This window comes from Micropterus dolomieu, linkage group LG09 (assembly GCF_021292245.1).
Source record: "Micropterus dolomieu isolate WLL.071019.BEF.003 ecotype Adirondacks linkage group LG09, ASM2129224v1, whole genome shotgun sequence".
NCBI classification, from domain to species: domain Eukaryota; kingdom Metazoa; phylum Chordata; class Actinopteri; order Centrarchiformes; family Centrarchidae; genus Micropterus; species Micropterus dolomieu.
The window spans coordinates 30,288,432-30,313,100 of NC_060158.1; the positions used below are offsets into that span (position 1 = coordinate 30,288,432).

Sequence of the window (24,669 nt, forward strand, 5' to 3'; positions counted from 1 at the left end):
TACAGGGATATCCTGGACGAAAACCTTTTCCAGAGTGCTCTGGACCTCAGACTGGGCCGAAGGTTTACCTTCCAACAAGACAATGACCCTGAGCACACCGCTAAAATAACGAAGGAGTGGCTTCACAACAACTCCGTGGCTGTTCTTGAGTGGCCCAGCCAGAGCCCTGACTTAAACCCAATTGAGCATCTCTGGAGAGACCTGAAAATGGCTGTCCACCAACGTTTACCATCCAACCTGACAGAACTGGAGAGGATCTGCAAGGAGGAATGGCAGAGGATACCCAAATCCAGATGTGAAAAACTTGTTGCATCTTTCCCAAAACGACTCATGGCTGTATTAGATCAAAAGGGTGCTTCTACTAAATACTGAGCAAAGGGTCTGAATACTTATGACCATGTGATATTTCAGTATTTCTTTTTTAATAAATTTGCAAAAATTTCTACATTTCTGTTTTTTTCTGTCAAGATGGGGTGCTGAGTGTACATTACTGAGAAATAAAATGAACTTTTTTGATTTTTGGAAAATGGCTGCAATGAAACAAAGAGTGAAAAATTTAAAGGGGTCTGAATACTTTCCGTACCCACTGTATATAATCTTAGCAAATTCAATAGGGACCTCACACGGTCGTGCTCGGGCCCTAATAACTAATCCCATATGTAGTATGGCATGTGACTGTTGTATTAAGCCAGACTTGAAAAAATGTCCTTTAATTGCAGACATGGAGTATCAACAGTGCAGCCAGTGCATTGCACTGGGGCACAGCTAATTACAAGGGCCCACTAGGAACAGCACTTATAAAACTGTGCATAGAAACCTCACTAAAACTATGTGCGCCCAAAAGACAAAAATATTCATACTGTTCCCTTTATAAATCACAATCAACTTGAAATATAACCAATCTCCAGGAAGGGGCATCCCTCTTGAGTAGTCACGTCGCTGGTTGGAGGGGGACACACACACGCAAGACAAGATGACCCAGCTACTAATTCCCCGTTTCAAAAGAGAGTAAACCAAATGCATTCCACTGTGTTTAAACATTTATTTAGGCTACACAAACAGTTCACTCACTTAACGAGGCTGCCGATGAGTTAAAAGAAATAGGACTTAAATGACAAAAGCGGCACAATGAAAGATTTACTTAATAAAATAGTGTTATATTTTCCATAATGTGTTTTTACATGCAGCGCATCACATCCACGCGCTGGCGCACAGCGTTTGGCTCGATAAGGCAACGAACATCTGATAATATATGAAACAATCCACTCGTATTTTCTCGACTGACGCATTGAAAACGGCAATTTAAATGTAATTTGTCCTCCTGTTCACCTTATTTATGAGAATAAAATGCACTGCATTCTTTTGCAAAAATCGATATCTCCGTTTGTTATCCTAAAATATGTTTTTTTTGTGGCTGCAAATGATTAAATTATTATTTTTTTTTTTAATTAAATATTTCGATTTATTTTACACAATAGTAGGCCTATTCATTTTAAACCATTTCATCCTTCTGCCATGTGAGTTGCCTTTTCTCATTTCCCCTCTTTATGACCGTACGCATGGTTCAGAGTTTACTTACAGGACCGCACATTCTCAGTTTGTTTTTTTATAGATCACAACCTTTGCTTAGGAAGCCCAGTTTTGTACATACGCACCGTTTATTTATGAGAACCCCAGGCTGTTAGATTTGCTTTGATAGACGTGGTACTTCGGCTGCTGTCCGTGGTGCTGATCAAAGGTTGCAGGTCTGCAACTGCATGGTGTCATTGTGTGTCTGTATGCCTGTGTTTACACAAGTGTAATTTTTTTGGAGAATAAAATCAAGAACACTAGTACAGTTACCTGTAGATCGGCATTGTACTGGCCAACAGTTTGACAAATACACACACACAAACGCCTACAGAACAAACAGGGGGTGGAACAGTTTACCTCCATCCATGCTGTGTGAGTTCCTCTTGCTGGAGGAGCGCTGGAATAGAGGAGCTGGTCTGGCGATGAGAGAGCTTGCCTGTCTGGTCTGAGCCTGAGTCCGACCACTGTAGCGAAACTTAGAGCCCAAAGCCAGGAACTTCCTAGGAGTGGTGGCCATCTCAGTGGAGGTCAGCCTGCACAAAAAGAACACTGAGACTGATCTTCTGATCTAACTAAGCAAGCAAGCATGTTTAGCAAAATGCCCATGGTCCCTTCACCTAAAAGACTGCATAGCCATGTAAATAAACTGACTTACCGAATACAATATCTTACCTGAAGAAGGTATGATGTTCAACACATACTTTCCACAGCTTCTTGGCTGCCTTATAATTGGGTAGTTTGAATCCAATTGCACTTTCATACTGTTCCACCTAGTGAAACAATAAACAAACCTGCTAAAAACAAGGCTAATGAAATTAGCTTTATGGTTTCATTAATGATTTGGGTATGTTTAGTGTTAAACAATGAACAGATTTTACAGGTGGATGAATATTTGTTGTGATGAACACTGTACCTCAGATGGTCTTATTTTGATGAAGAAACTGCTACGTTTGTATGAGACCTTGAGAACTTTGGGCCAGGGGAAACGGTTGATTCTCAGTTTCTCTTTGTAAACCATCAGACCACTGGAGCAAACCCCCAGCATAATGTCAACACCATCTAGATCCTGACATAGACACCCAGAGAAACAGAAAGATTATCACTGCCAGGATACGCAGATTTCAGAGAGCTAAGACATTTTGAGGGAACCTGGAATGAACAACAAAGATAAACAAAGATCTTAAATGGGTGAAAAATGAAAGGAAGTGTATTAAGGTGTATTCCACCACTAGGCAAAACAACTTCAGTCAGTCTCCAGTCTTTAGAAGTCTGTTGGAGGGATAACCACCATTCCTCCAAATTATGTTTTGATCACAGAGCATTGTATACCAACATGATTAAAACCAGGTCATCACAGGTTGACATCAGAAAAGGAATAGTTTAATCACATTTCCTCCCTGGATTGGCAGATCCTGGCTAACTTCTTCTGTCTGTATGATGCATTTAGTGTGTGCTGTGGCTGTCAATTGACAAGTATCACATGACGCTACACTTCGTAAAGGGGGCGGTCAATCAAATGCTGTGGGGGAAAATTATTTAAAAAACCTGATCTGTGACTGTCGCAGGACAGAAATAAGCAAGGCCAATCATTTAATTCGGTCCAATGCCCGTGCACTCATTGATGGATGAATAACGGATGAAAGGTCAGAACCAAAAACACAAATAAATCTAAAGTGATCCACAAACAGGCATGGGAAACAGGCAGAGACTCTCAACATTAAACGAGACAATGAACAGACACAGACTTAAATATATAAGAGGGAGGTGATAAATGAGGCACAGTTGGAACAAATTCAGACAATCAATGAAAACACAGACAGGAAGCAGTTTTGATACAAGAGGCAGAAAACCTCAAAATAAAACGGGAAATGTGTGTGAAATTGTGAGAGGATGTGTAGGACAGATGAGAGGTGATTTGACGTCAGTATATTCATAAATGAGCAAGCTACTGAAATTACAACCTTGCACTGCGCATAATTAATTAATAAATCGCAAGACTTATCATCATTGTTTTATTATCCAGCAGCACAAATTTTCATCTACAATGTCTTTAGATTGCACAGCAAAAATTTGAAATCAGTTCGATTAATTGGAAAAGTTTGTTAAAGTATGGAGCTGGTAAATGGCAAAACCTACCATTAAATTGACAATGGCGACTTCCCGATGGGTTTAGGGAATCGCTCTAAGACACTTTTTCCTAACTCTGGACCTGTCCTGCTACATGTGTACTGCATAAACTGAGCTCTCAAAAACAAGAATATTTCACTTGCTACTTAAGGCCCAAAAAACTTGAAACAAGTGAAATTCTCTAACATAAGAGCCGCCTGGTAAGAAGAAATATCTTGTCAGACAAAAAACAAAACATGTTTTGCCTTCAATTAAGATAATTAATCTTACTAAGATTTTAGTTTTTGCAGTGTGCAAAAAATGTCTTACATTTCATTGAAACGTGGCGCAAGGGGTGTTCTGTAGGGGGCTGTAGCAGTTTCATTACTTGCTTGTAAGTGGATTAGATAAGGGTTTTATAAGGATTCTGATTCTGATTCGTTTCTGGATTTTGATTCTAGTAAATGCTATCTAAAATAGGAGTGTTCCATGCAAATGTGCTTTTAACATAATCATTTTGTTGTGATGACTGTAAATGCTAAGACATCTTGCTTTGCAACAGGTCCCTGTTTGGGAGACTATCTTGAGGACTGATGACATTTTTATGTTTTTTATTTACACAAATTTTACATTTACAGAACAGTTAAGTCTAAGACTTTCTCTTAGTATAAACTGTTTTTTTGTAGTGGTGATCAGGACATGTGTTTGAAATGTTTATTACTGTTGGTACTGCTACCAATGATTATCCATGTAAGCAGAAAAGTTTACTCTACTGTAGTAGCATCTGCAGCAGTTGTTTTATGATGCAGTTTCCTTGTACTGCTCACCATCATCCACAGGGGGCAGTATTGTTCTGTAAAGGTTCCTCCCTACATATTAGGTTATATCCCTGCTCTGATGCAAACAGATTGACCTGATTTCTGCTGTAAAACCTGACAAGTCACATGTCTTCCTGCTGTTCAGGCCAGGGAAGTTTTTATTGAACAGTGAGTGGTTGAATCACATTCACACCCAAATTAAGTATATTTATATATTTGACCATAAAAGTCACCGGGGAAAACAAGGATGACTTGCTTCTTACTAAGCCCTTTTTTAAGCATTTAACCATAAAGAGCAGTTGCCTAGAAGAGCAGCTGAACAGCTGTAGCTCCTATGCTCACCTTGGCCTGGTGGAGGTCCACTCCATACATGGAGAGTTTCTTGGCATTCTCCAGGAACATCAGGTCTGCCTGGGCTGGACTCATTGACCTGCCACAACACCACAGCAGGAATTCAACAAAATATTTAGTTACTGTCACTGTGGAGATGCTGTGATATGAATACTGATACCGGATCTTGATTCAAGCCAAGTTTATTACATCACAAAACTGTTTTTTTTATTTAACGGCCTGATTTATATTTTTATTAAAGCCTGTATAGTTACATTAATAATTAGATGGACTTAGTTCTTTTGAGTGGAGTGGTTGAAAGTAAAAGTGAGGTGCATTTACTTAAAGAGGCTATATGTAGTTTTTTAATTAAATCACTTATGAATAAAACATTTTTTTGAAAAGCCACTATTCTGCGTCGTACGTGAAGGAATCGTGTTAGATCTTCTGCAATCAAGCTCCTGAGCCTCTTGCCTGCTGATTCTGAACTGTACACACAGCGACAACACCGCAGCTAATAAGACAATGTCCCAAAATATGACTGCCTCCCAGCACAATACAGACTCCAACACAAACTCCACTTAAGAAAAAAAAAAATAAAGTTTTATATGCTGAAGCCCGTCAGGCCAAAAAAGAATCAGATCGACATAGGGTGAAAGCACGGGTCAAAATCAGAAAGCAGGCATGGAGAGACCTCCGTTTTGTTTTGGACATAAAAACAGACCCAGAGTTGGCTTTCATCCTATTGGACAGGTAATCTAACATTACTGTAAAGCATGTAAATATATTGAGTTGTAAAGGAGAGTGAGTGTGTGCTTTAGCTGGCTGAAGTTAGATAACTCTGTAACTTATGTAACCCACATAATATACAATATTGCAACATAACGGCGCAGGACAACACAGTGGGAGACCCATTCACTACGTTACTGTAACGTTACTTACGTATAACTGTGGACAAATCATGTCGGCTAAATGCATGCAATGTAACGGTATCATACAATGAGCATGGATTACTTATAGCAAATAAAAATAGTATTTATGTTGTTTGTTTTGGCTCGAGTTCAAGCACACACGCACACAAGCACACACAATTTTTATGTACTTTTATTTATTTAAAATTTTTAAAACAGAATTTGACTTGTAACACAATTATTTAACAAATCCACTTAATTGTGGTATTGATACTTTTACTAAAGAATCTGAACACCTTCCACCGCTGGTTGACTGAGGCAGTGTTCTGACCTGTATGTATGGTGAAGCTCCATCATTTTGTCCTCCAGCTCCTTGGTCTGACCCTGGGCCATTTTCATGTCCTTAGCATATTCGTTGCCATGCACCTCAGGGTCGTACTCGCCCAGCTCTGACTGCAGGGCATAGGACCCCAGCAGGGCCAGGGTGACAAAGGAACAGGGAAGGCGGCCCTGCAGGATGTCCTTCCGCAGCTGGAGACACAGGTAGTACCTACAATGCACAAACAGGGCTCACAGGTACTATGTATGGAACTTTCATGATAACAGACATAACACCTGTGGTTTAGAGGCAGAGCGGGTGGAACTTTAGTTCGATCCAAAGCTTTTTCAGTCTGCATGTTGAAGTGTCCTTAGGCAAGTTACTGAACTGAGGAGCAGTTGGCACCTTGCATGGTAGCCTCTGCCATAGGGGTGTTTCTCCAAATTCTCCAAATCCAAGGTTAGGTTCAGATGTCGATTTTTGAGCCATGGTTCAGTTCATACCTAAGTTTTTTTTATTTCTATTCTTTTGGGATTGTAGGGCAGTATTATTATATTTATTATCCTTATTATCATCATTATTATTACTATCCATCTTGGGTTAATTAAACTACTCAAACTTGCAGACATGATCACTCAATCATTACTGTACCAAAATCGTAAATGTAAATGCTCTGCATAGCGCCTTTCTTGGCGACCACTTTTACACTACATCCACACACTGATATAATGCCCAAGGACACTTTGAGCCGGAGATTGAACAACTGATCGTCCGATTAACGGGAAACCCACTCTACATCCTGAGCCACAGCCGCCCCTCATACATCTACATTTATTCATTTAGCTGACGCTTTTATCCAACAATTACAATTGCTATTGGAGCAACTAGGGGTTAAGTGTCTTGCTCAGCCTTATCAAACTCTATGGTCTTATCCACTGCTCCATTGCCAGCCCAATGCTCACGTGACACACGCCGTTAAAAGACAATAAAATAGCTGTAGGTAATAATGGTGTAATACTTACAAAAAATAGGCCTGCAGCTTGCCCTAACTTTAAATACAGTGTTTGACACATGTACTTTACTTGGGCGGCAAGTATACTAATAGCTGTCAAAGTATGTTTGGCAACCCATTCTTGCATTTTGCAGGGAAACACAGAGAGAGTTGTTATCTGGTATTACGTTACAAGCACAGAGCAACAGTGAACACACAACTGCAGATGTAGACTGCACACACAGCGCACGTGCGCGGCACACCTGCTGCTGGGGAAATGGAAACTCAGGTGAATTTATGGAACGTAGCCTACTGCTGATGAAGAAAGTCGGCAGAGTGGAGACACATGCTGGGAGAGAGAGGCAGGACAAGCCGGTGTGTTTGCAGTGAGAGACCGTCTCGGGTTACGTATGTAACCCTTGTTCCCCGAGAAGGGGAATGAGACACTGCGTCGGTGACGACACTATGGGAACGCCCCTGGGCATGGCAGGGCTGAACTATGAATGAAACTACTCCAATCCTATTGGTGTTACTAGAACGGTAGTGTGTGACGGCGTAACCGGAGGGGGTATATAAGCACGCCGGCACATAGGACACATTAGCCCTTTCTATGAAGCAAGGCACTCCAGGCGGGGTGAGGTGTGGTGGACCGCCGCAGTGTCTCGTTCCCCTTCTCGGGGAACAAGGGTTACATACGTAACCCGAGACGTTCCCCTTCGAGGGAACTTGAACTGCGTCGGTGACGACACTATGGGAACGAGATACCCACTTAGGCCGCACCGAAACCCCGCCTGCCCCCAGCGTGCAGAACCTGACGGCACGACTAGGAGGAGAGCGCACGGCATCCGAGTGCAGAAGGCAGGTGTAAATACTCAGTGCTCTGACAGGGCAGAGCAGATGAAGTCTCCCGTCCTCCGCCATCACATGAGGTGGGGGATGAAACGCCTGCAGCACCGTGGACCCTGCCAGTCTGGCCGGAACCTTAGGGACATAACCTGGACAAGGGTGCAGGATGGCCCTGACCCTCCCCGGGGCAAACTCCAGGCATCGGGGAGAAATCAAAAGTGCCCACCCTCCTCAGAGAGGTGATAGCGAGGAGAAAGGTCATCTTAAGGGTCAGGTGCTTGGCCTCAGCCGACTCCAGGGGTTTGAAGGGGGCCTCAGCCAGCGCTTTGAGAACCACTGCCAGGTCCCAGGTGGGAACCATGGAACGAGTCATGGGTCTCATCCTCCGGGCTCCACGGAGGAAGCGCACGTCCAGCGGAAGCCTCCCCAAGGGCCCATCACTCAGAGGGCGTAGAATGCTGCAATGGCAGCCACATATACTTTGAGCGTGGACGGGGAGAGGCCAGCGGAGAAACGGTGCTGGAGGAACTCCAGTATCACAATTACCGAGCAGGTAACTGGGTCCACCGCCCGTTCTCTGCACCAGGTGGTGAACACATTCCACTTTAGGCCGTACATCCTTCTCGTGGACGGGGCTCTGGAGCTGAGCAGCGTCTCGACTGCTCCTGTCATCAGACCCGCCTCTAAGAACTGCGCCCCCTCAGGGGCCAGACCCATAGCTGCCACAGGGCGGGGTGCGGGTAAAAGATCCAGCCCTCTGCCTGGGACAGCAGGTCTCTTCTCAGAGGGACCTGCCAGGGCGGGCCCTCGAGGAGCGATATTAAATCCGAGAACCATACTCGTGCCGGCCAAAACGGGGCTACTAGTAGTAGGCTGACGTCGTCCTGGCGGACCCGCTCCAGAGCCCCCAGGAGCAGAGCGACTGGGGGAAACGCATACAGACGCTGCCTCGGCCACGTCTGTACCATGGCATCCAGCCCTAGCAGGGCTGGGGGTGATAGGGAGAACCACAGGGGACAGCGCGCCGTCTCTCGGGACGCAAACAAGTCCACGTCTATGGGGCCGAACTCTTCGCATAATAACTCCACCACATCGGGGTGGAGTCTCCATTCCCTGGGCCTCAACCCCTGTCTCGACAGCAGGTATGCTCCTTGATTCTGGGTCCCAGGGATGTACATCGCTCTGAGGGACAGCAGTCTCTCCTGCGACCACAGAAGGATCCGATGTGCCAGTTTGCATAATGGGCGCAAGCGCAGACCCCCCTGGTGATTCAAATAGGCCACAAATAGGTCCTGTGTTGCTCCCAACACAGGACCTTGGGACAGGAACCAAGGCTTCCTCCATACAGACAGGGAACGAAGGCATCCGCTTGTAACCCGTATCAGACGGAGCGGATTTCCCCTCGGGGAGAATCCCTTGGATTTTAGCCACCACTTCAGGGCTCTCATGTGCAGTAGTCCGGAAGGTATTATACTGGACGCTGCTGCCAGAAGACCCAACACCCTCTGAAAGTGTTTTACAGTGATGGCGCGGCCTACCTGCACTCTGGTCACTGTGGATAAAATGGACTCGATGCGTGCGGGAGACAGGTGGGCCCGCATCGTCGTTGAGTCCCACACCACCCCTAGGAACGCAGTCCATTGGGCGGGTGTCAGCACGCTCTTCTTCGCGTTGAGCCGCAGCCCCAAACGCTGAAGGTGGGCGAGGACGACATCTCGATGCCGAACTCTTAAGACTGGGCCAGGACGAGCCAGTCGTCGATGTAGTTCAGTATGCGGATGCCCTGGAGCCTCAACGGAGCCAGAGCTGCATCCATGCATTTGGTGAACGTGCGGGGAGATAGTGCTAGGCCGAACGGAAAAACCCGATACTGGTAAGCCGTGCCCCCGAAGGCAAACCTCAGGAACTTCCTGTGAGAGGGATGGATGGAGATGTGGAAATAAGCGTCTTGCAGATCTATCATGACAAACCAATCCTCGGATTGGATGTGACTGATGATGGCTGGGATGGTAAGCATCCTGAGCCTGAATCTCCTCAGAGATTGGTTCAGGGACCGCAAATCCAAAATCGGACGCAATCCTCCGTCCTTCTTGGGGACCAGGAAGTATCGGCTGTAAAAGCCGGCTTCTCTGACTGGCAGGGAAATTAATTCTATGGCCCCTTTCTTCAGAGAGCGGACTTCCTGTCCCAACACCTGGCTCTGTTCTGCGTGTACTGTAGTCCCGACCATCCCGCAGAATCTGGGGGGGCGAACCCGGAACTGCAGCCTGTAGCCATCTACTACTGTGCGGAGGACCCACGGGGAAATGTTTGCGAGGCTTCGCCAAGCTTCCGCGAACTTCGCCAAGGGGACCAGCCCCTTGGGGACCGCCAGGGAAGGCTCGCCGGTGAACCACGGTTTGTGAGCCCAGTCGTGTTCCGGCTGCCGCCCCTCGGGGCGGACAGATCGGCGAGGTCCTGCCGCCGGATAGTGCGTCCCGAGCGCTGAAGCGGTGGGAGAAACAACGCCTGTTGCTGGAGCCACCATGAGAGAGGGGACCTCAATCGGCCTCTCTCAGGGGAAGGGGGGCAGGGAGGGGGAGGAGGCGGGGGGTGGTGGTGGGTTTCCTTGGTCACACGGAGAGCCTCCTCAGAGGGACCTCCCCCTACGTCACAGTCAGGAGAGTCAGGAGGAGATCGGCCTGGTATGCCTGCAAGACAGCCATCGTATGTAGGCTGGCACCAGCTCGACCCGCTGCCATGTAAGCCTTGCCCACCAAATCGGACGTCATCCGACACGGCTTGGTGGGGAGTGCTGGTGTCCGGAGGGATGAGGCGAGGTTGGGAGAGAGGTAGCTAGCCAGTGCCTCCTCCACTCGTGGCATCGCTCCGTAGCCGTGCTGTCTGATTCCCGTCATGTTGCCGTAGTCCAGCCGGGGGGACGTAGACAGCCGCGCAGAGAAGGGTTTATTCCATGATCTACACAACTCGTTGTGCAGATCCGGAAAAAATGTTAGGGGCCGACGCATGGGTGGCGCTCGGTGTTGCAGAAACCGCTCATCTAGTTTGCTGCCTGCCGATGGCTGCTGCACCGCCTGTGGCCAATCAATGTGCAGCTTGGCCACGGCCCGCGTCACCACTTCCAACAACTCCTCGTATCCTGGCGAGGGCTGATGACGTACCGTTTACTCTATGCTAAGCACATCTAGCTCCTCAGAGCCAGATCGTGTCAGATCGAAGCCGCCGCGACGCCTCAGCGACAGCGGGGCCTGTGCCACGAGGGGAGCGCATCTGACCATCCTCTAGGAAGTGAGCCGCTCGAGACCTCAGCACCCTCAGGGGCAGGGCCTCGCAATGGTCGCAGGCAGCCCCCTCAAGAGCCGCCTGAGCATGCGACATCCCCAGGCATGAGACGCACATCCCATGGGTCGGAATCGCTTTGACATGATCTGCTGCTTCATCTCGATGTCAGGTAGGAAAATGGAGCTTCCAAACATAGCCAGAGTGCCTGCTGAATAGAAAGAAGCTAATGTGTCCTATGTGCCGGCGTGCTTATATACCCCCTCCGGTTACGCCGTCACACACTACCGTTCTAGTAACACCAATAGGATTGGAGTAGTTTCATTCATAGTTCAGCCCTGCCACGCCCAGGGGCTCCGACACAGTTCGAGTTCCCTCGAAGGGGAACAGCAGTGTTGGGCAGTGAGTAACGTGCTACTGTAATATTACTTTTCCCAGTAACTAGCCTCTTGGAAACAGACACCTTTTTCAAGGAAAAATGCCAAAATAACATACCCAAAATGAATCAGGAATAATTCCTCAAACTTTAGGCCTAAATGCATAATTCTGGTCTCCTTTGATAGGTCGGAAGCTAAGGAATATGAATCAAATGAACCTATTTATTTTGCGTAATAGAGTAAATGGAGATGCATCCTCCCCTGGTTTAAAATCTATATTTTAATAGCAATATCACCATCAAAACCATCATCCTTTAGATTATAATGCAACTGAATATCTGCTAATACATCTGGAGTACAACTGTAACTGTAAATTCGATGAAAAGAAACTACAATACAACAGTTATCTCCAAACTCAGAAACCTTAAGCTTATGATACAAGGGGCAACCTTTTGAGCAATGTTGCTGGGCAATCTTGTACTTTGAACGGATAGCGGCGATGCGGGGCATTGGCGGAGTGGTGGGGGAAGGGAATTATGGTAGTAATCTTTACTCATTACCAATCACGGCAACGTTGCCCTGCACAATTGCTCTATAAATTGCTCTATGTATCATCAGCTTTAGAAACAGCTGTAAAACCTTATATACTGTACGTTTAGACTGCTTTGCTTCCCTCAATCTTTACCAACTAACTTCATCTAAACCATCAACCTTTAGAGTTCATCATAGCACAGAGACAGCACTGGTGAAAATTACTAACGACCTCCTAATTGCATTAGACAAAGGACTTGTCTCTGTGCTGGTTTTATTAGATCTTAGTGCTGCATTTGATACCATTGATCATCAGATCCTATTACAGAGACTGGAACATTTAATTGGCATTAAAGGAACCGCTCTAAGCTGGTTTAAGTCCTATTTATCAGATCAATTTCAGTTTGTACATGTTAACAATGAATCCTCCATGCACGCGAAAGTTAGTCATGGAGTTTCACAAGGATCTGTGCTCGGACCAATCCTGTTGACCAATCTGTGATGCATTCTCTGAAGATATAGTTTCCCTTGATGGCATCGCCCTGGCCTCCAGCACCACTGTGAGGAAACTTGGAGTTATCTTTGATCAGGACATGTCGTTTAAGTCTCACATTAAGCAAATTTCAAGGACCGCCTTTTTTCACCTACGTAATATTGCGAAAATCCTGTCTAAAAATGATGCAGAAAAACTAGTCCATGCATTTGTTACTTCTAGGCTGGATTACTGCAATTCCTTATTATCAGGCTGCTCGAAAAAGTCCATTAAGACTCTTCAGCTGATCCAGAATGCTGCAGCATGTGTTCTGACAGGAACCAGAAAAAGAGATCACATTTCTCCTGTCTTAGCTTCTCTGCATTTGGATCCTGTAAAATCCAGAATAGAATTTAAAATCCTTCTTCTCACCTACAAAGCTTTTAATGGTCAGGCACCATCGTATCTTAAAGAGCTCATAGTACCTTACTACCCCACCAGAGCACTGCGCTCCCAGAATTCAGGGTTACTTGTGGTTCCTAGAGTCTCCAAAAGTAGAATGGGAGCCAGAGCGTTCAGCTATCAAGCTCCTCTCCTGTGGAACCAGGTTCCAGTTTGGGTTCAGGAGGGTTTGATAAAGCTCATAGTTAGGGCTGGCTCAGGTGAGTCCTGAACCACCCCTTAGTTATGCTGCTATAGGCCTAGACTGCCGGGGGATTTCCCATGATGCACTGAGCTCCTCTCTCCTCTACTTTCTCTCCCTCTGTATGCAACCTCATCCCATTAATGCATGTTACTAACTCGACTTCTCCCCTTTCTGGTAGTCTTGTGCTTTCTCGTCCCTCTCCTCTCTCCTCCTAACACTTCTGCAGGTGTTTCTGGCTCTGGAGCTGTGGAGTCTAGATCTGTGGTTGCGGGTCACCTGCTGCCCCCGCGTTCCTGCTCGACACCCTCTGCTACAATTATTCTTACTAGTCCTATTGTTATTATTGTTATTATAATCATTAACATTACGATTGTTATCATTAACACTACTATAAATATTTGTACCATTATTCAGTCAGTCTATAGCAACATCACCTTTACTGTCTGTACCTCTGTGTGTATATTGTGTAGGCTGCCTGTTGAATATTAAACTAACTTCACCCCGGTCATTTTCTAATGCGATACTTGAAAATGCGCATAAAAAATGCTGATGGAAACAGGGCTACAGTCTAAGATGTAAAAAACATTGTCATCCGTTATAAACCAGCAAAAAGCTTTCAACGATGAAAAATTCTACATTTAATTTATTGAAGCATCTGCTAAAAAAGCATAGCAACGTGAAACTTACATAAAGAAACTCCAGCAGCTACAGCTAGTGATGCTTGGACTCGTCGGAAGAGAGCAGCGTGTTTTGTAAAAATACTGAATACTGCTCTTATAAATGCATTTACAGAAAAGCAGTAGTTCAAAAGTCGGTATTTACTTGCTTTTTTTTCATTTCAGCTGGTGGCGTTTAGAAATGTTATACTGTATGTTAAGTTTTGTAAAAACCATAGCTCCTTGTTCTGTTATAATTATGATAGTTAAAAAGTCGGAAGACACTGCTTTATTTGGGAGGTGGTAGGGAAAGTAATATAGTAATGTAACAAGTAACATAACAAGTTACTTTTATCACCTAGTAATAAGTAAAGTAATATTATTACTTTTTAAGGAGTAAAGAGTTAGAAGTAACTTATTACAATTTCTGAGTAACTTGCCCAACACTGGAGACCAGGTGTGTGTGTCAGAATCAGCTTTATTGCTAGGTATGTGTACACATACGAGGAATTTGACTCAGGATTGTGCATTTCTCACGATGTGCTTGCTTATACAATAATAAAATCAGACACAGGCTACAGTATAGAGAACACATATATACACACTATAAACTAAAACAATATAGACAGATTGAGACAATAGTAGACGAGCAACGAGCAGAGTACAAAGGATGCACGAGTAAAATTATTATTATTATTATTATGTACATGTCGGAGGTAGATGAGATATACAGGTACACATACATGCATACAAGTACACATGTACACAGTGTGATGGAGCACAGTGCAAAGGATGCTGGAATAAATAAGTATTATGTGCAGGTGTTATGTACTTGAGGTAGATTGATTTGGTATACAGTATATACAATATACAAAATGACAATATGAACAGTATGAACAGCTCTGAAATAGAAAATGATGAGTAAATAATAAGTGGTAACCAGTAAACAGGTGGCTAATTACAGACAGATTTACTGGATTATTGTACAGAAATTGCTCCTGACACTGTGAGTCAGAAATCAGCTGTTCATCAGAGTGATGGCTTGTGGGAAGAAACTGCTTCTGTGTCTGTTGGTTTTGGCGTACAGTGCTCTGTAGCGCCTACCAGAGGGGAGAAGCTGGAACAGGTTGTGTCCGATGATTTTTTCCCTTGTAGTCTACTGTGGTCTCCTGAGGTGCAGTCATTGGTGTAGAGGGAGAAGAGCAGTGGGGAGAGCACACACCCCTGGGGGGTGCCAGTGCAAATAGTCCGGGTGCTGGATGTGATGATCCCCAGCCTCACCTGCTGACTCCTGTCAGTCAGAAAGTCTGTGATCCACTGACAGGTGGAGGCTGGCACAGTGAGCTGGGTGACTTTGGTGTTGAGGATGTCCGGGATGATGGTGTTGAACGCCGAGCTGAAGTCCACGAACAGGAGCCTTGCATGTCCCTGGAGTGTCGAGGTGTTGCAGGATGTAAAGCAATCCCAAGCTGACCTGTTAGCCTGTAGGAAAACAGGTCAACAGGGGGTCCAGCAAGGGGCCTGTAATGTCCTTCAGGTGGGCCAACATCAGTCTTTCAAAAGACTTCATGACCAGAGGTGGAAAGAGTACAAAAATATTCTGCGTAAGTAAAAGTACGATTACTTTGATGAACTTTTACTTAAGTACAAATAAAGTCACTGGTATAAAAATCTTCAAGTAAAAAGTAGGTCATTTAAATTTACTTATACTCTACTCAGAGTAAATGTTACTTAGTTACTTTTTTAACCTCCTTATTTACATTGATTTAATATCTTATTTATATGAATTATACTAATGGAACAAAGCCATATCGTGCTTCCAATTTTAGTTTGTTTGACAGAAACTTTGCCCAATCAATGACGAAAAATAATGACATTTTATGAGAGGTTTGAGAATGTTTTCGCTTCATTAGGAAATTGTGGCGGAACAGATTAGACTCTGGCGGGCCGCACTGGACTGGGAAAATGGGAAACGCTGGACTGTATATGAAGTCATATCCCTATTTACATTCAAACGGGTGCTATTTTTAATGGGATATCAAAAGTGTTAGTACAATAAATAACTATAGTTACCAGCAGGTTGCTAATGTCTTTTTGGCTACCAAACTATGAAAACTGGAAGTAGGCTATTATTTAACTGACCTCTTCAGCAGGGGTCCTCAACTACATTTGTTTGACACTGTGGTGGCCGGACTTTCAAAAATAATTGCCATATTAATTAATATTTTCAACTTTCGCAAAATGAATGTTTTTATTAGCTTATATCAGTATGAACAGACTCCTTAAAAAACATGGTAGGCCTAAATCCATAATTAATTAATCTACATAGGCCTACTTAACTATAAAATGATCTCAGAACGCAGCCAAGGAGTTCACTGAGGAGTGATGGTTAAAATCTGTAATTGTAAATAACTGATTGGCATTAATTAACTGGTTTTGACGCTATTTTGCAGCTGCGCCGTTATTGTGCTTGAGACACCTGTAGTGACTGGTGGTAACAGCAGATACCTTTTAATGCCACTGGGCACAGAAGTCTGGGGCAGCTCAACAAACTACTGTCAGGCAGTTATTGGTATTTTCCATAATTATGTGAGCTGTCATGATCTGACTTCATGCTGCACATGAGATGAGTCTGCGAACAGCGAAAGTGAAAGGAGTTGGTTACCTGGCTGAGAAGGTGGAGGTGTGCAGCCTGTCGCCTGCAGCTCTTTATCTAACAGCTTACTGTGGCTGCTCCTGACTATTGCATTACTTACTGCAATTTCAAACTGGTCCACTGTCAGAAAACTGTTGAGAATGATGATGGTCTTGTTGTGTAGCCACATTGTAGCGGTTTATACACGACAGCGGTCAGCACTGATCTCACTTACAAACAGCATTTCCTGTGACTACTTCAAAATAAAAGCCAACTTGTGTTTTGCCAGTTAAATGCTTTTATAAGCTGCTGCACCAGGAAGTGTTCAGTTTGCATTAGCAGTAACTTAATACAGCATTTTTTGCGAGTTTTTCCTTGCACTTTTTTTAACTCAGTAACGGATGTGATTGAAAATGGAGCGAAGTACAATACTTTAAACAACACATACTTAAGTAAAAGTAAAATTACAGATTACAGTACAAAGCACAAAAAAGCTACTCAATTACATTAACGTGAGCAATTGTAATTTGTTACTTTCGACCTCTGTTCATGACTATAGATGTCAGGGAACAGGCCTGTAGTCATTTGATCCAGAGATGGAGGGTTTTTTGGGGACCGGAATGATTGTGGAGTGTTTGAAGCAGGAGGGAACTTCACACAGCTCCAGTGATCTGTTAAAGAGGGGGGCCAGCTGGTCTGCACAGATTTTCAGGCAGGACGGAGACACACCGTCTGGGCCACAAGCCTTCCTGATCTTCTGCCTTTGGAAGAGCTCTTCACAGAGAGGGGGGTGAGAGCGTGACAGTGGAGGAAGATGATTGTTTTAAGATGGTGTTGGAGCGGGGGAGGGGTGTGATTGTGGGGTTCTCAAACCTTCAGTAAAAACCATTAAGCTTGTCATCCAGTCGTTAAGTACCAGCAGTGTTGGCACACACATGTCCTCACAAAAACTGATGTAAGATGTCACAGTGTCAGTTAGTTCGTCCAGGTCAGTGGCTGCAGCCTCAAAAACGCTCCAGTCAGTGCAGTCAAAACAGGCCTGTAAATCCAGCTTTGACTCGTTGGTCCATCTTTTCACCCTCTTTACAACAGGTTTAGCAGATTTCAGTCACTTCCTGTATGTCGGGATAAGATGAACCAGACAGGGATCAGAGAGTCCCAGGGCTAGAAGTGGGACAGAGCGATAGGCGTCCTTTAATGTTGTGTAGCAGTGGTCCAGTGTGTTAGTGTCCCTGGTGGGACACTTAATATGCTGTCTGTACTTTGGAAGTTCATGACTGAGGTTTGCACAGTTGAAGTCCCCGAGAACAATGAGCAGGGAGTCTGGATGTTTTTTCTCCACATTAGTTATCTGGTCGGCCAGGTGTAGTAACGCCTTACTAACACAGGCCTGAGGTGGAATGTAAACAGCGACCAGAATCAACAAGGAAAAGGTTTAATAAAAAGGTTTATAGTTTATGAATAAGGTCTCTAAATGAGGCCTGCATGATTTCTTCAACACTGAGACATCTGTACACTAACCTTTGTTTATGAGGAGACAGAGTCTATCTCCCCTTGTTTTCCCATGAGCTCTGTTACGCGAACTGCAGGAAGAGATTAAATCCCGGTAAGTGAAGTGCGCTGTCCGGGATGTGCTCGGTGAGCCAGGACAGCAGATCTGCAGAAGTCCGAGTTAGTTCTGTTGAGGAGCAGCAGTTTATCCATTTTGTTGGCCAGAGAGTGGACATTCACCAGGTGGATCGAAGGGAGCGCAGTGCAAAAAACAGAGATCCTCACAAGTCTTTGAGCTGGAGTCCAAGTCAAGTCTCAAGTCTCTCGTGGTTATTACGAATGTTGCATCACCTGCTGCGTTCAATCAAGGTTGCTTATAAAACTGCATAGCTATAAGGAATTCTGTAACTGTAACCTGTTTTTCATTTACAGAGCACAACCATGTAATGTGCAATGCAATTATTGACAGCTTATTAAATACTGTAAGTCAACACACTCCCCAGACTCTTAAACCCAGTGTAACGTTAACTAAATAAAACTGTGACATTGCAAAATCAACAATAAACCTGTAACCTGTTTTTAACTTACAGAGTACAACCATGTAGCCTAATGTGCAATGCGTCTACAATTAATGACAAATTATAAACTACTGTAAGTCAACAAACCCTGTTGATTTTCAAACCCAGTGTAAAGTTAACTAAATAAAACTGTTACATGTTCAACAATAAAGCTGTAACCTGTTTTTAACTTACAGAGCACAACCATAATGTGCAATGCAATCAATGACAGCTTAAACTATTGTAAGTCAACACACCCCCCACTCTCAAACCAGTGTAACGTTATTTAAATAAAACTGTAAAGTTACATGGTCAACAATAAAGCTGTAACCTGTTTTTAACTTACAGAGCACAACCAAGTAATGTGCAATGCAATCACTGACAGTTTAAACTACTGTACGTCTACTACTGTCCTCTCTCACATGTGGCGGTTTTATGTAGACAGGTTATAGGTAACGGAGGGAGGGAATAACAGCAAGCTCATCAGATATTTCCTAAAAATAAACATTGTTCACGAGTCCCGCACCTGTCACTGTGTGTGCGACTTAAGTCGCACTCGAGTCCGAGTCTCTAACTCGAGTCCCCATCTCTGGCAAAAAACCCCGCTGTCCCATTTTAACCAGTGCGCCAGTATGCTTCCCCCTTCGGCGTCTCCGGTAGATCCTGTACAGAGCGGCTGCTCCTCCAACTAATAACCTGAACCTTTATCATCTGTTCTGCCGAATTATGCATTCACCTCTTAAAGGTCCTTTTCAGATACTTTGCTCTGCACACTGATCAAACAGGGTTATCACCGCATATTTTTGCTGAATCTAATAAAATATTAACGACTCTAAACATTCATAAAATATATACTTCGAATCATTTATCACCATTGATGAACCCCACAAAGGATATTATAGTGTTTAAAAGCATTATTTGGAAGTGCATGCAAATCACGGCAGGCATGCAAAACTCTGCCTAACACCGGATATTCCCACAACGGGAATATCCTGCAAGTTGCAACCAGACATGGCTGGTAGCAACTTGCCCGGTTTCAGAACCGTTATAGCCCTACTCTGCCATCAGTGTGTGACTGTGACAAGGAGCGCAGTGCGAGAGTGTAAAGTGCTTTTAGAGGTCAGAAGACAGAAAGGCGCTATAGATCCATTTACTAGAGCCAATGTTGCTGACTGAAGTTAAACGCCAACTTGGGAACACCACTTCTGTGATGCCAGGAATTGGAATTGTAAGGGCAGAAAATTGTTTTCTTCTTACACTTATCATCTTTTATGCAAGTACTTATAAGAGTGCTATTTTTCTCCTGTTATTATGTCTTATATATTGTTTTAAATCTTTAACCTGTTCCCCTCTTTATTATTGTTCTTGTTATTCCAGTCTGTCCATATGTGTGGGGTTTAGGTCAGGGATGTGGGGTTGTTGATTGTTTTCCTCACTAGCTGTTCTTCTCCTTCCTTGACTGGGACCAGTCAAGGATCTTTTGTTTCCCAAAACATAGATGCTCAGACTGTGTAAATGATCATGCAATTGTTTGCTCTGGGCCAGACGTTAGTGACTGTCTTAGGAGACAGAACCTCTGGTCCAGCTGATTCTGTTGTAGTACTTCTCAGTTTATTCTCTTTTGTTAAATAAATTCTTCAAAGACAACGGTTCGTTGTAACTCAATTATTTGCTCAACCTCTCACCAGGAATACAATTTCCACGACAGGAATAAGTTATCTTTACATCTACAACTGGAATCCGTGCAGTACCTTGTTATATCTTCAGACAGCTGGGCTGGGTCCGGTGGATAAAATTTCACATTGAAGGTGAAATTATAGTTGGCACCTTGAGAAAGCAAAGGAGGTTGTGATGAAATAATGTGAACATTAGAAACATGTAACAAAAAATGATTTGCTTTGTATCAATTGAACAGGAGGGGTGGGATCTTGATCAGCCGCTGCTTGTTTGGGTGGGTGATTTGCAGGCTGATCAACATCCCACCCCTCCTGTGACCCATGGTTTGACTGTATGTGTATTTAGAGCCAGTGAGCAACGGACATTCAAATATAATATATAATACGCGATAACGCGTTAACATGCCCAGGTCTAATGTGTATATATATATATATACCAACTTAAAATATGTGATTCCTGCCTGAGCATGTTTATATAAATTTTTTTTTTTAAGGAAAAAAATAAGTAAAAAAAGAAAAACGTATATTTGTGTGTACAGTCCCACTCACCTTGTACCTGCCTGCGGATCTCCTTGGTAAGGTCCATCCAAGTCTGAGAAAATGAGGGATGTAGCATGAGTTTTGAAACACAAGTTTGTGAAAAAAACACATATGACATATTTCCATCACATTTTCCAAAATGTTTGAAGTTTGGCATTCTTATAATTAAATCAACTTGTTGCCCCTTTTTCCACCGCAATGGTTTAATCGCACCTTATTGGAGAATTAGTGCTCTCAGCGACTTATCTAGATGCACTCAACTTCTTATTTATAATGGTAGTCGATGGAAATATGCATTAATTAGCATATTCTTTTGAAGATTTTCTGTAAATTGGGTGAAAATGTGCACTCTGTGTGGTTGGAAACCTGGCTAATGTTGGAAATGTCACAACAAATAGAATGCAGATTAGGTGGGTTTCCATCAGCTGCATTGAAGCAATAAACCGTCTACCTAGGCAAGGTTCCAATGCCAGGAAGAAAACATGGAAAAAATACGCTTGGCCGTCTAGAATTTACTGCTAGGTGATTTTGTTTCAACTCACATAAGACAGAGATGATGACAGAGGAGCCAATAACTACTCTCCTAATGTAAATCAAACACACACTGCTCTCCTGATGTAAATCAACTAAGGTGAAATTACATTATGCTGAACCATGCCAAACCATGATCTTTTCCTAAATCTAACCAAGTAGTTTTGGTGCTTAAACCTAACCAAATTGTAACATTTCACAACATTAACAACGTGCCGTTTAAAACGTTAACAGCATTAACACTTTCTTAATTTATGTTTTATTTTAAAAGGCTAACCAGACGTTGCATATTTATTGTTGCTAACTTGACCGCGGAGCCCTAAACGTGAAACAACGTTAAAGGGTACCCAGTATGCTAAAAAGCGACGCCAAGGGGTCTTGACCAAGCGTCCATATGTGACGAGTTAGGAGTGATGTATGTATGAATGTATTGACCACTTATAACTGTTACTTCTTCACATTCTGTTGACAAAGTTAATTTTTTTAATGTTTTAAATGAAAATTCTTGCCATAACTTTGTACCTTTAAACCGAAAATTGTTGTGCAATGTGATGGGACCAAACAGCTGATCTTTCATGTAATATACTTATTTGACAAGTGTGTTTCCATTGTCTATTTGTCGAATAATATCTTTAAGGACAAAGACAAAAAACACTGCAACTGAATGTATAACCCTTGTAGCGATATTGAGGAAGTTTTGTCGAATTTTCTCACTTCCATCCACTTTTCTACTTAGCTAAATTGTATTAAAATGCTTGGATGAAAACATGGCTTTGTGTTTACCCGTTGCATATTAACCTTTCAAAACAAAGTTGTACATTACTGTTTTGAGCCACTTTTTGGTTACATTAGGTAGGCATACACAGTTTCAGAACAAACAATTAAAAAAAAAATAAATGTACAGCAGAGGAAGAGGTAAAGCATTGTTTCAGAACGTGCACAAATTATTAAAAGATTAATTGACACAATTATCGCATCATTCTGATGAGCAGCCACTGAAATTAACATGGATTTAGGCCTAGTAGCAAAGCCAAACCCAACAGCACCACTGTGTAGCATAAAATTAACAAAGGCCATTAAATAATTAATCAGAATTATTTTTGAATGTGAAGAATGTGAAAGCCCTAATAAAGAGCCTTTTCTTCTCTTAAAGGAATACTGAGGTACGGATTGTTGGACAGATACTAAATAGTGAAATTTGGAATCCAGCTCACCTTCATGGTGGGGGTCCCCCAGATGGCCAGGCCATAGTAGTCTTTCTCTAGCAGGTTGAGGTGGTCACACACCTTCATGAACAGCTCGTGGCCTTTGGCATGTTTCTGACACACACACACACACATAACATAATTAATTAAGATGCTTGGTGTTTGATATGTGTTTGGGGTGGATATAAATGGTTGGTTTGAGTTTCTAGCTGAGCCTCCTATCTTCACAGAGGTGTGTAGCATGGAGAGGGCGACAAAATACTAGGATTGTCCATAGATTTCCCCATTTGCCTTTTGCACGAAAATTGCGTGTTGCCCCCCGGTACTGGGGGTGTCGGTGCTCAGCTGGCGAACTCTAAATGCAGTAAACTAAAAAACAATGTGTACATGAGAGAGGGAGGATGTGGTTGTATGTATGGGGGTGAGCACATCTGGGTGCGCACCAGGAAGAATGTGTGTTTGTATTTCTTAGTTCTGCCACTTTATGTTGCATGTGTTCCTCACTGTGTGTGGTTGTGTTGAAGGCCAAACCAAAGTCTATGTATGTGATCGGTGTAATTGTGCCACGTTAGAAAGTGTTAGGCTGTGTTCAGACAGAAGGCCAAAGTAAGATTTTTCTGCTCATATGTGACTCAGAAGTGTGAGCAGCCCAAGTCACACGGATTCTGATCTTTTTAGATGTTCGGATTTGGGCCACTTTCATATGTGGCTGAAATGCGATCTTAGTCCGGAAAGTCAGATCAGAAATCATGCAACAGATTTTTAACAGCTCTCATTTGACAGACACCAGCTTTGCGTCGAGTCCTGACCCCTACTCTGCCTCATTGGCTAACCCTAACTCTAACCTTAACCAACTCTAACAGAGGCAACAAGGACTAAGAGGCAGACTTGTCAAAACTCTAGCAGGTAATAAAATAACATGTGTACTTCGGTATAACACGTGTGACATAGTATTTTGCGCAAGCAGGCCACTTTCAGGCTATGCTGAAAATAACTATAAAACTAAAATGCCAAACAGCCTTCGCTCTCATTTTCCTGATAGGCGCAAAAATCCACACATTTCAACCACTAGGAGGCGCTATTAGCAAGGTCAACGCATTTGGGCGTGGAACTCCTGCATACGAAGACGCATATCAAAAACCTTACATCTACACGTTCGGGGGATCGAGCTGAATCTCGTGGTATAGCCCACGCCCATTTCCATCTATAATTAGTTTTTTGCAAAATCTCGAAAACTGAAAAACCTTTTTTACCTCCTCCGAAGCTGCAAGTCTGATCGACACCAAACTTGGCACGGATAATCTCTGGAACAAGCTGATAAGAGTTTGTCGAGGAAATTTTGATCCAAATAAAAATGTCGCAATTATACGGCAACAAATATTTGCGAAAAACGCTAAAAACAGGAAGTGATGTCATATCTTAGGTTTGGAATGACCGATCAACACCAAATTTGGAGCAATAATGTGGGACGCCCCCCTGAGGGCCTGTGCCCTAATTTTGGTGTAACACTGATTGCTTTTTTACTTACTGTATTACTGTATATGAGTATTTATGACATATTAATACTTTAAAGTGAGATGCTCTGATACTTTCAACGTAAGCCTGTGGCTGCATGCATTAAAATTTAATCCTTTAACCTGTTGAAATTTAATTTTCTCTTTGAGTGTGCATGCTGTATAGAAAAGTTTTAATTTAAAAATGATCTTACATCCAGCTCACATGCATACAGAGTGTCGTCCAGTAGGGTGACTTTGATCTGCATAGTCTTGGGCCGGCGTGGAGCTCTGGGAGCTTTGTCTTCCTCCTCTGCTGACTTCTCCACCTTCTCCTCATCCTTCTCCTCCTTCTCTCCCTTACTGCCTCCTTCAGGACTGGACTCCTCCTTCTCCCTTTTCTTTTCTTCCTTGTCCTCATTCTCCGTGGCAGCTTCCTCTCCTTTCTCCTGGTCATTCTTTTTGTCCTTTCCACCCTCTTCAGCTTCTTTCTTCTCTACCTGGACAGCCTGACACAGACACTTTGATTACACTGCAGTCTACACTCTAAAACTTTGTGATAGATTGAGTCTTCACTTTAACACTGAAGACAAGTATATTTACAATGAAGTTAAACTGACCAGGCGGAGTGAAGGCACACAGTACTGTGCACAAGTTTTAGGTAGATGTGGAAAAAATGCTGTAACG

At 43.5% G+C, this 24,669-nt stretch overlaps 1 protein-coding gene across 5 annotated transcripts in view; it reads right to left on the reverse strand.

The window, feature by feature from the left end:
• epb41a (erythrocyte membrane protein band 4.1a) overlaps positions 1-24,488 on the reverse strand; it is a 58,322-nt gene extending 33,834 nt beyond the window's left edge. For 4 of the 5 annotated variants that reach the window (XM_046059190.1, XM_046059189.1, XM_046059188.1 and 1 more), the window contains exons 1-9: positions 24,198-24,383; positions 22,499-22,603; positions 20,763-20,805; positions 20,289-20,364; positions 6,069-6,287; positions 4,839-4,926; positions 2,486-2,638; positions 2,245-2,342; positions 1,930-2,105 (exon numbers count right to left, since the gene is read on the reverse strand). In XM_046059190.1, coding sequence (XP_045915146.1) covers positions 1,930-2,105; positions 2,245-2,342; positions 2,486-2,638; positions 4,839-4,926; positions 6,069-6,287; positions 20,289-20,364; positions 20,763-20,805; positions 22,499-22,603; positions 24,198-24,251 — 1,012 coding nt within the window. In that variant the 5' untranslated portion in view covers positions 24,252-24,383. Of the gene's footprint in view, positions 1-1,929; positions 2,106-2,244; positions 2,343-2,485; positions 2,639-4,838; positions 4,927-6,068; positions 6,288-20,288; positions 20,365-20,762; positions 20,806-22,498; positions 22,604-24,197 lie in introns of all 5 variants that reach the window. The other variant, XM_046059191.1, reaches the window with a different exon arrangement.
• Positions 24,489-24,669: the final 181 nt, after the last annotated feature.